Here is a 16,970-nt window from a genome sequence, read left to right on the forward strand (position 1 = left end):
TTGAAAAACATTTCACACACTGCAATCATCACCGCCCCGTTTTTTTTCAAAGTCAGCAAAACAAATCATTTATCTGTTAAGCTGGGAAACCAACAAAGGAGAGTTTCACGTAAACAACTCAAGATGCCACTTACAGCACAACAAGGGCGGAGAGATTGGTGAATGCATAATCTGGGATATATGTGATCTGGTTGAGGGCCAGCGTCATGGCCTGCAGGGCGGGCAGGGAGTCCAGGGCCGAGACGGGGATCTCGGTGAGGGAGTTGTCGTCCAACCACAGATGTCTCAGGGAGCGAACCCCTCGAAAGGTCCCGGCCGGAACCTCAGACAACAGGTTAGCATCCAGACGCCTGCGGGGTGAGAGGAACTGAGATTAGCGAGATAATCACCCAGCCTAAGTGCAGTATGTTTGCTTTTGTGCGTGTGTATCTGGAGTTGTGCGTGTGTTAGTGGTTGTGTGTTGTGGCATTGAAACACTTTGGCTTACAGGAAGGTTATTATGAGAATTACACATCCTTAATCCTCCCGCTTTCATCCTCGCTTTAGTTTCTTAGAAGCGTCTCATTATGATTTATTCCCATGCTAATTAAGCCATGTCTACCGTCACTAGCACAGACATGTATGAAATGTAAGATGAGAAAAACACGGACACAAACGTGTAGGAACAATTGAGGTGAGGCCTGTTTTATTCTGCTTTGCCTTATTTATCTTGGGTAAAGCCTTCTTCCCTCGGCGTCTGGGAAAAATGTGAAGACAGAAGAAGGGAGGAACAGTTAAAGATGCGTCTTCAGCTGTTTCTCCTTCTTTTGCTCTTTCCATCGGCGTCTCATTGTCGCTATCAGTCCCTGGTGTTTCCATATCACGCACAGATATACATTTCAGCTGATGTCACACACGCACGTTTATCTCTTCAACCATAGAAAACCTAACAAACCTTTGTACCCCCCCCCCTTCCTCACTGTGTCTTCACCCCAAAGGCAATGCTTGTGGATTGTGACACACACACCACACATAAATGCACACATGCATATACATGGTCCAAAGTGATGAATGATCCCCTCAGGGCAGAGTTGACAAGCTGAGACCACTTCCTCCCGCTATTCTTCTTTCTTTGGCCCTTCACACTTATTCATTAATCTCCGTTTCCTCCCTCCGGCCCCCCTCTCACACTCTCATTTTGTTCCTTACATCTTCATTGATGCACTCCCTGCCGCTGCAGACCCCTCTGCGTCTCACTCCTTAACTCTTGTTCATCTTTCAAACATCCCCCCCCTTATCAATCTTCGGCTGAGGTTCTTTGATTCCCGCGCTGCAGCGTACAGCTCCTCCTCAGCCCGCTCACCCCTCGGAGGCTTCGCCAAACAAACAGCATCATCAAAGTGAAATCTGAACTTGAACTCTGAACTCTGGGCTTTTCTCCCCAGGGAAATATTCCATCAGAGGAGGCAACTGTATACACTGGCAGACGCTCACACACAAGCACACAGAGAAACACCCTCACGCACACATATAGATTCACACGAGCGTTTGCATTCACACACACACAAACAGCTCCAGGAAAATGTTCCTCTTCTCCACTTCCTGAGCACAGATTTTGTCCTCGTGCATCATGTGCTCTCCAACTGTGGACATTGTTTGTCCCTGACCCAAATCGCAGGATGAAAGCTACGGAAGACCCTTCAACTTTCTGGTTTGTTCTCCAGGGCAAAATAGTAATTGCTCCTTTGGGTGGACCTGCCAGGTCTGTAGAAGGTCCAGACAGAACGCGGAATGTTCCACAGAAGCCAATAAAGCAGCAACTATTTCCTGTCCATCACATCAAAGTCTGAGGTACAATTACAGGAAAGAGAAATAGAGGCTGAAAGAGAAAGTTCTCTTGAACGATCCAGGAGATCTGTGGACCTGCTTCCACTAGTTTAATTCTCCAGATGGCTGAAGTTTTACACAACAGAGGAACTTGGAGAGGCGCGTTTCACAACATTGATTCAAATCTATAAAAAACACAGGGTAATGTTGATTTAATGTGGCTTGTGGAACTCATCAGTTGTGATTATGCTACTTAACTTGTGGGTTGGGACCAAAAACACATCTGTCTGCCTATGATGGCAAAGAACTAAACAACAGAACTCTCACTGCGTCCTTGTTGTAATTAGCCTCTTCTAAATAGTGAGACTAAAATATTGACTCGGTTTCAGTTCCCTGCCGATAAAAGGATTCTTGTCCAAGATTAAGTCATTATTTATTAGGGTTGAAAGCCTCCTTTATACATTTATACCAATCTAAAACCCCGGTGCTGACTCAGATGCTGTCTCTCCTTCTTTTTTACCTGGTGTGTTTTATGTCACTGAGAGGCGCCGACAAGCTTCACTCTCCAAAGCCTTTCCAGTAATCTTTCTCTACTGGCCTTATCATTACTGTAATGACAAGGTGCGTCTCTGTTCACAGGCTGTGTGTGTGTGTGTGTGTGTGTGTGTCAGTGTGTGTTTTCATTACTTCAGAGCATCTCTATCTGAAGAAATTAAGATGAAGACCACACACATGATTAGACACATACACTCACACCCTAAAGACAGACAGGCACATAATCATAACACAAAATTGTTAATTAAGACACACAGATAAGTACAGCCTGAGATGCAGTACCTGTCTGGGAGCGCAGAATGTGTGTGTCTGTGTGCGTGTGTGCGCAGGCTCGACGGCTGTATTGAGGGAGAGCGGGCCTGCTTAATAGCAGACAAGGAAACGTTGTAGGTGGTAGAGGAGTTACATGTGCACGTCCAACAATTTGAGTGTGTCTGTGTGATTAGGGAAATGGCTTGATGGACATTTACAGAGAATTATTAATTTGGAAAGCTGGGATTTGGAGTACGTGTGTGGTACATAGTTGTGAAGAGACGGGTGGGGGGGGGGGGAGGAATTACAGATGGTCCACATGCAAACTGACACACACACACACACACACACACACACACACACACACACACACACACACACACACACACACACACACACACACATACACACACAAATGTACACTGACCCCACAGATGAAACAATTAAGCCACCAAACATTCTCATTAGCCAGGGGGATAGCGGTGTGGGTGGTGGGAGAGGAGCGGAGGAGGAAGAGAGGGGGAATTGATGGAAAATGGGGTTGTTTCACAGCTCATTGGAGATGCTCTCCCCGGCCTGTAGTGTCTGCTGTTTCCCTCATGGCTTCCAGATGCTACCAGGAACTGCACTGACACACTCAGGGCTGTGACTCCCACCGCCAGGCAGCCCAGCGCTGAATGCAGAGCTGTTGCAGCCAGCGTTGGGGTACGGTCTGTAAAATGTCAGCGGTACTCTATACCTGCACTGCGGTTAGAACTCAGATGTGTGTGGGTGGCTGGGCCAGGGGATGTTTCCTCCCCTGCTGGATGCGGTAGAGTAGCGTGATTAGTGTGTGTATTTGTGTGTGTGAGTGAGAGAGACTTACAAGGACAGTAGGTTGGGCAGGTCCCATGGAGCATCATCTGGAAGACTCTCCAGCTGGTTGTTTTGCAGCATTCTGAAAGGCACACGCAGATAATTGAGTTGCAGGATAGAACGGCATGTCTGTAGGCGATGGAGTGTACGTGTGTGCACCAGGGCACGTCAGGCGTAGCAAATGATTCCATGGCGGTGGGGAAATCTGACACAAGAAGGAAAGGGCCAGTGAAAGCTTGAAGAGAAGCAGAGAATGAAGGATAGAGGGAAAGAAAGAGAGACGCTCCTTGGGTGGGCTGCTGATGTCATTCTCAGAAGAATGGAGCAAAAAGCAGGGAGGAAGTGGGGCGCAGACAATAGCCCTCTCTTTCCCCTCCCTCCCTCTCTTTCTCTGTCTTTCTCTCTCTTTTCTTTTATGTATTTATAGCGACCAGTCATCTGACATTATCGTGTGTAGTGTTCCGGTGTGTCACTGTCAGCGGCGCCATGATCGCCTCTATCGTGGCATCGTGGTGAGGGAGTCAGTCTTAAATTGTAAAACCTTGGGTCACAGCAACAGTTAAACAGTTGAGATTACAGGATATATGATAAGAGCTCTGCATCTTTTTTCTTGAGTCTTGCTCTGCCATGAACCAGTCCGATTGTTAATTTCTCCAATTTGTATTATGCGTGCATTTATTTTGGCAAGTGATGGTTGAAAAGTTGGCAATACAGTGCATTCTGGATGTCTCGAGGTATTAAAAGCATATCTTTTTAATATTTATTCACATAACTCATTGTGTCACATAGTGTGTTTCACAACAGCTCTCTGCGTAAGATATGACGATTGCTTCTGTGAAAAAAAAAAAGTAAAAGCTGCACAGGTTTCGAGAGGATCAGGGGAATGTTTCCAGTGGGATCCCGATGCCATGATAAATACACCAAATTGAGTCTTTTCCTGTTTTAAAGAAATTGCCCATGGGGAGCTTCGCTGTAATGCACTCTGGGTTCATAACCTTTTACTGTGTGTGTGCGTGTGTGTGTGTGTGTGCGTGTGTCTGTGTGTGTGTGTGTGTGTGTGTGTATGGGCGGGGACCTTGCGGTTACCCTACACGAGGTCAGCAGTCTATTTGTTCTGACTTTAGAAATATATCGAGAAAGGAAACCAATAGCTCAGCCGCTCTGAAGACAAATGGACTGTCCAAATCTTCCCCGGGTGTTTCTGCGTGAGGCATGAACGCTCGCAGACATGTATTATGATTTCAGGATGTGTGTGTGTCCATCCGCAATAATGACTTAATAGCCCAGGATCCACGGCTGCCTCGCTCATTCTGTCGTGGTGAGTTTAACAACACAAGGTGAAAGAGGAATGGACTTGTGCGCCGGGTAATCCGCGCTGATTCCCTTCGAATTACAAACCACAGTTCTCTAGCTGGGTTTATTTTCTGCGGCAGGGCTCCTCAAACTGTTTCTCAGCCGTTGCTCCAAAAGGGATTGACGTCGGCTGCCAAGGCTCGTGAAAACCTCCTTAATACTCGTGTCCTGCACCCACTGGAAGCACGGCCACAACTCATTAGATGCTGCACTCACGGGTCAGGAGGTGCTATGGTTTTTTATGGTCGCCTCGCGCTTCTTTGAGATTTAATACTTCACAGCGGCACTAACAGCTGGTGGTTGAGGATCATAAGGCCATGAACACAATATGAGAAATGGGGTGTTAAGAGAACAGGCTTGTGTGGCTTTTTTGGGGAGGGGGTTAATTTCTTTGTCACTTACTCTAATCTCAGTGGGTGGTGTGACTGGGGGGTCCCTGCGTTACACCTGTGAGTGTGTGTGTAATTGCAACTGAAACCGGGCTTGTTTGGGAATGAAGGAGCTGCAAGCAGGGCAGGTCTCTCCCAGCCCATAAACTTTAACTGCAGTTAATGATGCGTGGCCTGTGTGTTTTATTTTAAGGCAGGAGCACAGCTTTACCCCCCTTTCCTCCCCAAAAATGCTCGAGTGGAACAACCCACCTGGGATGATGAGGATTGAACCATCGGAGTGGGGGGGGAGAGCGAGAGAGAGAGAGAGAGAGAGAGGAGGAAGAGGTTACTTACAGAACTTTGAGGTTGTGGAGACCCTGGAGAGCGTGGCCTGAGATATACCTCAGCTGGTTCCCTGAGATACGCCTAGGAGAGAAACACGTAGATCAAAATGAGAGAGAGCAAAATACAAAAGAGGAAAATGAAATATAAGCACAGGCACACACAAAAAAAAATTTTACAAGTCTCACAAGAGAACTTTTGCCTTGTGCTTTATTCTGTGTTTTTGGATTGAGCCGTGATATGACCTCATCCTTCAGTTCTTGCTGCGGGGTTAGTGTAGGGGCAGTATGCAAATAACAATATTCTATTCCATTCAGTGTGGTTGCTATTGGCCCAGAGCACACCCTGAAACATTAACCAATGCTGGGAGCTCTGATGAGTGAGTAAAGACTGAATTGAATGAGACTCAGACTGGGTCAACAAGTGCAGCGTGGAAGTATGTTTGCTTGTGCGTACGTGAGTGTGTTTATGTGTGCGTGTCAGGTGTGCGCCGTGTGTGTGCGCGCGCGGGCTCGTGTGTGCGCACTTGCAAACGCGCGTGTGCTATTTTCCACGTCCTTGAGGTAAATTGGTCTCGTTCTGAAGGGGCCTTGAGGACAGCGAAGGGAGAAAAACCACACACGTTCACACAAGCAATCCAATCAGTTTGTTTATCAAACACAGCACCTAATGGTCATTTGTGAGTGTGTATAAGATGTCCAAATAAATAACATTCAGCCCAGTGGAGTAACGCTCAAGGTCACGAGCTGGAAGCGCAGTTTAAACACAGATTTGGTCTTCACAGCTCGAGACCACCCACTTTTATTAAACACACACACACACACACATAGTTAAACCTTACTCACTGGCATCCTCTTCCTCGCGCCGTCGCCCTACAGGTGACATTTGCCTGACATTTCAGCTTTATGCTAAGCAGCCTGCCTACGGCTGAGTTTTTCCATTAGTGCCAGGATACTGAAATATTGATTGAGAGCACGGCCTGTCTTTTCCAAACCACTATCATCCAGATGGTAATGGACGAGGGCTCCCAGCAAACTCCCTCTGACATGTGATACTCATGTCAACATGTCTCAGCCTTATTACTGTGCAGTGGCAGACCACATAACCCCACCTGCGCCTGCCAAATCTCACACTCAGTTTAGAACTCTTATAGAGCTCATAACACAAAACATTAAAACACACACACATGGATGGAGACTCACATCGACATGCTAGAATAGGAAAATGGACTCATTGTTATCCAAGCTATTATGGTGGCTTTTAGTTATGCTGCTTGAACCACAGTCAAACAGACTTCGACTGCACCACATGATGTCTCAATATATCCTTGGAAATAAAAGGTGCAGTTGACAGAGGGTTGATTTGTCATTACTGCTGCACGTTGACTTCACACATTCTAATAGTCATTCATGGTTCAATCCCAAGCAAGTTCATTTCGCTCTTAGATCAGACTTTTTACTCATAAAGAAACTTGTATACTCTCCATCCGTTGTCCCTCTGAGAACAATAGGTCTGCTACTTCAATACCAGTTCTGCTTCTGCTATTGCACAAGGCGCTCACCAGGGAGCATTTCAATAGGTACTTTTCCAGAGGCAACGATTTCAATAGGCCTTGCTGAGGTCCTGACACCAGTAAAATGTATCTGTGCCTCTTTTCTGCAGAGACTCTAAGTGCCTTCTTTTGGTCACTGCTCAAATGCAGTGATTGCTTACAGACACACCGAAAAAAGATATAGGTAGCACCAAAGAAAAATAAATGTCTTTTTCTATGGGGGGACCAGGAGCGCCAGTAATTTGGAGTTTTAGAAAACAAACATTGTAGTTAAGGCCATGGTATGATGTGCACATCGTACTGCCAGCCCAGCCTTTCTCTATTAGCTGCACCATTGAAGCCAAAAGAGCATTAGAGTGGAATCATGCTCCTTTTGCAGACTTCATTTGTCAAATGGATAATTATGTCGAAAGTGAAGATGGATATTGAAAAAGGAAAGAAATGTTCAGACGTTCTTGATAGACATCAACAGAACACCGGCAGTTGCCATTGACTAAGTGTTTCCATGATATCAGTGTGTGTATTTATGTGTGTACTTGTGTGTAAATGATCGTACGTATGAGTGAATGTTCCACACTTAGCCTCCTAGTTGTTCCACATCAATCTCATTCTAATGAAAGGCGCCGTGCGCTTGTCAAACTGTGGCTCCGACTGTTTTTTCCTTCCAATTGATTTGGGGATGGTTAGAATTGTTCTTGGCTCCCGGACTACACAGATAAAAATTCCACCTCAGCATAATTCATCTTTATTGAAGTGCTTCACAGATATAATAATAGAAGCCAGTGCAGTTCAAACGTTTATGGCAGAACAGTGGGAAGGGTTCCGCTGGTAACAAAGGTGCAGACCACCCTGCTATCCAGAGCTGATCAGTCAGGGTTTTACTGAAGCAAGCCGACTGTTGATTATCTTATGTATCACCGTGTCCTCTTGCCTCAAAACAATAAACAAAAAGATGGATTAAAGAGCGAGACAGCAGAAACAGCATCATATTTTGGCATGTTATCTCAGGTAGTGATAGGACATCATAGTGGCAGCAGGACCAGGATGGTTGATAGGAGTTGATGATAAAATCAAAGAAAATGTAGAGAATAAACAGGTTTTATAAGAGCGGGGCAGTGTCGGTGTATTTGTAAATACATATGCATGTGTGACCTTTGTCACCCCGAGTCCATCAATAGAAATCGTATCCCTCCTTCTGTTCAGAGGTCCAGCCAGCAGGTCAACCACTTAACCTGGCGTTAACCTCTGAAATTACTGGAGTAAAATATAGACTTGTTGAAACAGCATGTGTGTGTGGGGGTGGGTGGGTGTGTATGTGGCCGCATGTTTGTGGGAGAGTAAGATACAAGCAGACAAAACCAAATGTTGGCAACACTAAAATGGAAAGTTTTAATTGCCCTAGATGGTCCCAGATGTGATGTGCACCTGGAGTATCCAAAGAGCCAATAGTGAAAGCCCTTAACCCTCACCTACGTCATTCCCCCGGCCTATCAGCAGACAATCTTATCACCAAGGGGGAAGGCAAGCAGGGCAGCGCTGGCCTCCACTCACCACTTCTCTCCTCTTACATTTGGATTTCATTTGTGGGATAGTTGGAGAGCACTCGCACAGGGCTGGAGAAGCCCAGGCAGAATCCTGCTGAAGACGAGACGAACTTATCGCAATTTCAGACTCGAGCTGATAACAGGAGCTAGCACACTCAGATTAGGCATTCATTTTCCTGTGCGGCCACGTTAAATGCTCTGATCAGAGAACGTGAGTAGTGCCGACAGATAATGATAAGATGAGCATGACAGATTCAATCCCAAACGTTTGATTATGAGGAGAGTCAAAGGGAAAGGGCGAAACGTGATCTCTGGAAGCAGCACAGACTTTGATTCTGATGATGGGCGGAAAAACAGTCACCTTCTTAAGTATTTATCAGGAAGGGCTTCTGGGGGAGAGCTTGGTCGCTCCTAGTTTTAATCTTTGATCTTAGAGCTGAACATTTGATGATATGTCATGTCTCTGTTATATCAGGTAGATGAGTAACCAGTCTCTGTGCCTGTTGCCTTCTTCCATTATTCCCTGGGCACGCAGTCAGTCTGGGCTCTGCCTGACTGAAACTTGCGTGCCGGTTTGTGTATTTGAATTAAGGGCCGATTCACTAATCAAAGTGCGGAATGAAGGCTTAATGAGAGGGATCTGATGTCAATAGAATAAGATTTACCTAGAATTAGAAAGAGCTTGAGGGTGGGACGATTAAACTTGAATCTAATTTATCAATATTAATGCCGCAGCGAATCAAAGGGAGGTTTAGCCTGGTGAGATTTGCGACTGGCTTTGTGAATAAATTTAATTACCTCATTTGAGGTTCAAAAGGATTGTTGTGTTTGCACGTTGATACTAAAGAGGTGAGAACAGAGTGAAGATATGAGAGACATATGATAGAAATTCAAGGGCGCTTCAGAAACGTTCTCATATATGTTACTAGTAATACTTTATTTCCTCTCCTTCCCATTTTTTTAAGACCAGATAAAAGCTGAACTTCTTGCCATAAGCACATTTGTTTTGTAAGAAAGCAGAGATTTCTCAAAAAAGGGCAAAAAAAAGTGAAAAAACTGTCAAAGGCAGCAACTGCAGCCTGGAATAGCCTGCAGTAAAATGGAGATGGGGGGATATAGAAATGAATTTGAAAGGAGGGAGATAGAGTGAGGGAGGGAGGGAAGGCAGGGAGGTAGATCCCAACATCAAACAATTTATCACTCAACCAGTCACAACATGCTCAGCCCTTTGCCTCTCTTTGCTACCAACAAGTGCTGCAGAGCCACATCAAACGCTCCATCTCAAACCAACTGGGTTGGTGTTTAGAGACAGTTTTTCTAAGTGCTATAAGTTGCTGTAATTATATTGTGTTTACCATAACTCCACACACATGATCTTTCTCAACATAGAGACAGGGGTGAATGTCAAGAAATGTGCTCCTCCCTGTTCTTGGAACATCATCATCGCCAACCCAGCATGTCTCCAGAAATGGTCAGCAGGGCTATAAAAATTGGCTGTGGGGCAGGAACATCCTCTTTGGAGGAGGAACAAAGCAACAGCGCGTATCCATAAAATATCAGAACATGAGAGAGATGCAGAGGAAGCGAGATTGACAGGGTTGTAAAACCCTGAGTTTTTGTGTCCGGACACACACTGCAGGTGAAGCTGCATCCAAGACGCCAAGAGCCAATCCCCTTCTCCCAAAACGAATGAAAATATAAGCCATGACGTTTGGCATCGATCTGCACAGTGGATCTGATAATTACGGCGCCAGCTATATTTAATATTAACCATTTCCGATCAGCAATTCAATTAGTTCTAAAGATCAATAATTCTCTCACTTCAGTGTGTCACAAAACTTCATTCAGCTGTGCTCTACTCTGCAGATCCAGGTTCTTACTGGGATTCAGAGTCAGCTGAATGGTGATCCAGCAAACCTTTTACATTCATCATCAGCTCATGCCTCACAGGCTGCAGCTGCAAGAATTAGCAAAGCAAACAGTGGACTGTTCAAACAGCCAGTGCAGACTCTCTCTCACACACGCACACATAGCACTGCAGGGCTCAGATGTAAAAGAACCAGGTGAAGGCTGCCACACACACAATCTGTAAGCCCCCGTGAATTTCCACACACTTGCACACACATTCACACCCTTAGGGTAAATCTGTGGGCAGCCTTTGTCAAACCAAGACTTAGCTGAATTCTGCTGAGTGGTCGGATCAGATGTCGGTGAGGTTGACCAAAAAACGTGTACGAAAACTTTTGGGTGATTTTTTCTACCTCGTGTGTTCTTTCATCAGCGCTAAGAGCATGAAACCGACACCTCGTGCTTGGTCAAGTGCTGACCAAACTGCGTTCTGTAGCACATAGAACATGTCAAGAAATGTGGCACATGTGGCAAGAGTCAAATTCTAAGTCTTGTTTGCTTATTTTGAGCTCAGATATTCCCGAATTCATATCATATTTTAACAGTCTTCTGGCATCGTATTGATTATTTTGTTAAATTAAAATAAAAGAATTGTGACTGTTATAGAATTTAGTGTCTTGGCACCTGAATCAAAACCTTTCCAATGATCACATGTAGAGTCTACTTAATGCTATAAGCAAGGAAAACATATATCTTTGCTTCTTTCATTTTCTCCAACCCTGTCCTGAAGTTCTCCTATAGTGTGCGTTTATCTTGGCAAGCGCTTGTGTCTACATGTCTATTGCTCCCGCGGAGCTGTCCAGCAGAAACAAAGTCAAGGAGGGCAAGAAATCAGCCGCTTGGATGCTCTGCACAGATCTGCTCTCTAAAAATTTTAAGGAGCATATATATTTACTCTCTTGGTGAATATCAGGTTCTCTTTGCCTCCCTCTTGTATGCAGACATCCCAAGATATACTATCACATTGCTGCAGGCAGCTTCTCGGTAGGAGAGATCAGAGGCAGGCCAACACCATCAATTCCCATCACTGACGTCTGCACATGTCAGAGGCTAGGGGAAGGACTTTTTCTTGTCATTGGTGAGTTGTGGCCATGGAGGTTTATTAATCAAACTCAAGCTGATGATTTTGTACTCACAGTTCTGATAGCAGGTGCAGTCGGTGGAAGGCTCTGGGCTGGATCTCGCTGATGTTATTCATGCTCAGATCCCTGGGGAGAGAAATCAGTGTCAACGTATCAATCAGTGTGCAACTTATCAATGTTCCTTGAAGGTGCTCGGAACATGTAAAGTTGCAGATGTTTAAATGCTTTTCACGTTGCGATCAATCATCGCGAGTGGGAGTAGTACACAGAGAGAGGTTAGGAGAAGGAGATGTAGAGGAGAATTTTCCCCAATGAATCATTGTTGGGCAGCTGTAATTTCCTCCTCATCCCAGCGACTCGTTCTCTTTTCCAGATGTCTCATTCTACCTACTCTTAGATCTGACCCCTCAGTCTCCCTCCATATCTCTCTTCCTACTCCGTCTCTCTCTCTCTCCTCTCTTTTTTTCTCCCCCAGGTTCCTCAGGAGACCACCTCCTTTCCCCTTTGTTCAGAGCTGAAACGTAGACACACTCCATTTCTCTCCGTCTCTCCGACACACAGTCTTGACGTGAGAGGGTGTGTTGGGGGGTGAGTGTTGACGCAGCTGTGTTGCGGTCAAAGAGTGTGAGGTGCAGGATGCTCGCATACATGCACGCATGCACACACATGCGCACGCATAACCTACAAGGACATCGTATGTGTCAGCCTCTGGTAGAAAACATATATAACCTTATGGCCCCAGTCATGTAAGGTCATCGCTTTGATAAACACAATGAAAGCAAGGAGGTGTTACGTCACCCCTTCTTTGCTTTCACGGCCCTTGGGGTCTCGCATGAGTCTTTAGGAGGGAGGCTTGTATGTGCGTGAGTGTCTGCATGTGTGTGTGCGTGTATGACACTAACCATTGCTCATAAAGCCAGACCACCGGGCTAGCAAGTGTAAACTGTGCTCTCAGAAGCCCTTCGCAGTTGGGAGTTTTGACACACTGGCTGTTTGTTTGTCAAGGCAGCCAAGCTGACGGGGGGCTGGATGGATCTATCTTCAGGCGGGATCTATATTCAGCTTCAGGGGAGGATGTGGAAAAAACCCACAGCAACACTCCGTTCCGAAATGTGCGTAATTGAGTTTAACTGGTGCGGCAACACTGTGTTACCTTGTCAGAGGTGACGTTTGACATCAGGCTCTGGGATGTGGGGAGAAGAGGTGTGTACTCCACATGTGATGAGCTTGCAATCTTTACCGTGCCCTTTTCCCCATGAGGTTTTCAGATAATGATGCAGTCTTTTTACAGCCTCTGCTGACTTTGAATATTTTCCTTATGAACGCATAATAATGGCATGTTCATTTCCTTGCATGGGAATTTCCTGTTTCGGATGCCCCCCTCCTGGGAGGTCTGACTGCGGAGGAAGTGGTTCAAGGTGTAACTCAAGGACACATATATGTAGAGGGCGGATGCTTTCAATCAGTGTTGAAGCAACAGAACAAGGGAAGCGAATTCATCTTCAACTTCCATTACTCCAATCACCATTACTGACCTAAACTTTGATTGGCTGGTCCCTGTACCTCTGCTGGGGCACCACAGGGACAGGGGTGACATAATACACACTCACGCCAACTGTGGAAAATAGTTTTGATGAGCTTGTGCAATGAATAAGCTGTAAAACTGTAGCAACGGGCAAATAAAAGAGGAGAAAAGGGGGATTACGAGTCAAGTAAACTATGCCAGTGGTACATGGTATAAACCTAAGGTATAATATTTGTCTTAAAGTGCATCTAATTAACTTCTATAATCAATGTCATTTAATTCAATGTACTTTTTAGTAAAAAATATTAAAATTCAAAGCAAATCCACATATACTTTAGAATGAATTGCTGTTCATTTGTGATGAACCCAAACACCATTGCTGTGTGGGATGCTATCCTGGGACCTCAAGTCAAGCTCTCCACTCAAGCACTGTGGTGATGTCATGTAAATTATACGCTTCATGTCTGTCCCAATTTTGGCACAGTCCGCTCAGGCTCCAGGCCGAGATTTGGGAATAAATACAAGTGTAATGCACTACTGCTTGATTAAAGTCAGAGGTAAATATAAGTGATAATAAAGTTGCCATGGAAATGACATTGCGAGCAGTAACAGAAAACAAATTGACATAATCAAGACTGGGTGACATCACGTATGGCTCAGGAAATACACGACCACCTCCTGGGTCCTTGTGAACAATACACATGCAAACCTTAATCCTGTGCATTGTAGGAGTTTGCTACTGAGAAAAATATTTATTGGAACATTCAAGAGTTGATCATTAAACAAGGGTAACGCACGCACACACACACACCCACAGCCGCACAGGAACACACACACACACACACACACACAAATCTTCCCGGGATGCGCCCATGGATGGAGACAACTCTCCATTATCTGGTCCTGATTAAAGAAGCCATAAACAAACGTTGTGTGAAGTCCATAATAGCGGCCTCACTCAGACAGAATAAACACGCAGCAATGGAGAGAGAAAATGTTTAAAAATAAAGACACACAGTGGTGAGTCATGGGGAAAGGTTGAATGCAGCTCAGCTCGGCTGTGCTCTCCAACCAACTCATTGGGAACCCGGGGAGAGAGAGAGACGTATCTGCTGCGCAGGCCAAGGCCTCCGCTGACAACTTGACGTATCGTTGGAAGGCTCAGCACTATGGCTTGTTTTTAAAATCAAATAACAGCTGTGGCTTTTTTAAACCATGATAATTATGATTGATGACTACCACATGTGCATTGTGTCGGCTGGCGCTGTGACGTGCAGATATTCTCAACGCAAATAAACGGCCACAAAAGAAATGGGAAAGGGAGCGTTTAAAGATTTTGCAGGCTGCTCGGCAAATGGGAGTTTCACAATTACAATCGGGGTTTTTGTGCGTCCCTGTTTTATGGGCATGAGTGTGTGTCCCCGTGAGCGAGAGGGAGACTGAGTGCAAGTGTGTGTGTGTGTGTGTGTGTGTGTGTGTGGGTCAGTCTCTGTGTCCGTGTGTGCAGTGCAATATTTCTTTCCATTTATAGGTGGCTGCGGTGTGTGTGTGGTAAGATGTCTGTCGCTCATTTTCACACCCATATTGTTTTCCAGTGAGCCTGCAGATGTGGTGGGCACAGTCCCTGGTTGCGCTTTCACCACATCACACACCGACTCTGCCGGGTGCATGGAAACCGATTGCTCTGCGGTTCTGTGTGTGTCTGTGTGCGTGCACGTGTGTGTGTGTGTGTGAGGGACAGAAGCGAAGGTCATGTAGTTTCTTCCCTTTATTTTTCATGTGAGTATTCGGAGGGGAACTGTGCTGCCCTATCTGGGCCGTTGCGGCGTTAGGAAAGGAACCTGATATCGCAGAACAACACATCTCTCAACCGACAGAGGCACACAGGCCATCTCCTCCCCTCAGATCTCCATCTCCTGTTGAATGACGAACTAAAGACTCCTGAGCAGCAATAGGAGCAGGAGACGCAGACACGGAGACCCATGTTCATCCCTCAACAAACACACTCACAAATGTGCCTCTCCACTGATCTTTTTATCCCCCTTTGCTCTGAATCTGCACAATGACTGTCAAAGCCCCCAGTGATCTCTCTGGTTCCCTGGAGAGGAATTAGACTTTCATGTGCTCGCATGTCATTTGTGCATCTGAGCACAGTAGCTTGGGTGAAATTGAAGCCAATATTTATGCAAACTCAGAAAAAAAAGAGAAAGAAACGGACATTTTTCCATTTCTGTTGCAGATACACAACGTGGTCTGACAGATCTTCGTCCTTCCTCTCCAAAGTGTGTGTATGCTTGTGTGCGTTTGAGTGTAAGAGAAGAGGGTTTGGCATGAGAAGAAAGGTAAAACACTGGATATTAGACCGCTTTATGCTGTGATGAATAGAGTAAGTATGGCAAGGAGCCTGTCTTAAGGGGGGAGCGGAAGCATGAAGAAGCAGAGGTTCAAGTCCATTCATCAGCCGTGGCCCTTTTCTCTCCCTCTCTCTTTTGCCACTCTATCGCCGACACTCACGCTTCCTCCCCATCTGTGTTTCAAATTTCAACTGGAGCGTGGAGTTACACAGTCCGGTAGTTACAATAATGTGATTCATCATATTTCCTCTTCGCCGTCAACAGAACTACTGAAGTATGTTATCGCTCCTGTGATCAAAGCCTGTGTGTGTGTGTGGGTGTGAATGTGCCCTCGGCTCCATTGTAGCCGATCTCAAACTGGAAGCGTTTCTGACAAGAGCTGGTGATTTAGCGCAGCAAAACAACTGGCCACATCATATGAAAAACACCTCTGTTTGTGTTCACAGACGCACACACCCCCACGAAACATCCACCGGGACCCATACACACTCCAGGCCCCCGGGTGGTTTTTGTGAGGTGGAGGATATAGACCACCCCGGTGAGTGAATACACCCTCAGACTGATGTGATCATCAGTCAGGTGGGTTTTTAGCATCGGCGCAGAAATGTGTCAGCGAGACAAAGCGGAGACCGGAGCAGCAGGAGGAGAGATGGTTTGATACATTTCACTTTGGAGAATTCTGTTGTCTTGAAGTTAAAAGTATGGAAAAGTTCCTGGCATGTTCTTCAAGCATGAAATTGCATGCAGGTACCATACATAACAATGCAGGCCAAAGCATGTAAACAAACAGGCTTACATTGTTGCCCTTGAGAGGGATGTTTTTCATAACTGTCTCACTTACATATACAGTACACACACACACACACACACAAAATCACTGCACAAGAGCCATGTGCCCTGAGGCCTTCCTTTTCACTTCCTCCTCTGCTCTCTCTCTTTCTTCTGCTCCCTCCTGCCAAGGCCTTTCTCCCTCGCTCAGGTGGAGACTCTTACCAAACAAACAGCCAATAATGGCAGTAAGCTCTGAGCCTTTGAAGGCAGCTTATCTGTGAGGAACATTAGAGTAATAGATCTTTAGTGGAAATCAACAACTCGAGTCTTGCCCAGAGGGCAGGAGTTCTGCATTAGCAGCGGCTGAGCCACACCTTGGCTGTCTTTAACAGTAACTATGACAGTAATGTCTTCAGTGGGATCCAGATAGATCCTCTCCGCTTAGCTCTTTGAAACAGTTAAGGCCGCGATGAAAGGGGATCTTTTATGCCTCACAATGCAACTGGTAGTCAATGCTCGGGCGCCGCCTTAAAGAGGGCCTAAACGGTTGTGTGTGTTTGTGTGTGTGTGTGAGCGCAGAAAAAGCGTGTGTGTACTTTGAGTGAGGGTGAAGACTAAGTGTGTTTGCTTTTTTAAAAAATCTGAATAGACTGACTTCAGTTTCTCTCGCAGTCACACATGAGCTTGCACATACACACTC

General features: G+C 45.7%; 1 protein-coding gene across 1 annotated transcript in view; it reads right to left on the reverse strand.

The window, feature by feature from the left end:
* LOC133005017 (leucine-rich repeat-containing G-protein coupled receptor 6) overlaps nt 1-16,970 on the reverse strand; it is a 35,444-nt gene that overhangs the window by 9,192 nt on the left and 9,282 nt on the right. The window contains exons 2-5 of the mRNA XM_061074604.1: nt 11,675-11,746; nt 5,547-5,618; nt 3,479-3,550; nt 135-350 (exon numbers count right to left, since the gene is read on the reverse strand). Coding sequence (XP_060930587.1) covers nt 135-350; nt 3,479-3,550; nt 5,547-5,618; nt 11,675-11,746 — 432 coding nt within the window. The remainder of the gene's footprint in view (nt 1-134; nt 351-3,478; nt 3,551-5,546; nt 5,619-11,674; nt 11,747-16,970) is intronic.

Source organism: Limanda limanda, chromosome 7, assembly GCF_963576545.1.
Source record: "Limanda limanda chromosome 7, fLimLim1.1, whole genome shotgun sequence".
NCBI classification, from domain to species: Eukaryota; Metazoa; Chordata; class Actinopteri; order Pleuronectiformes; family Pleuronectidae; genus Limanda; species Limanda limanda.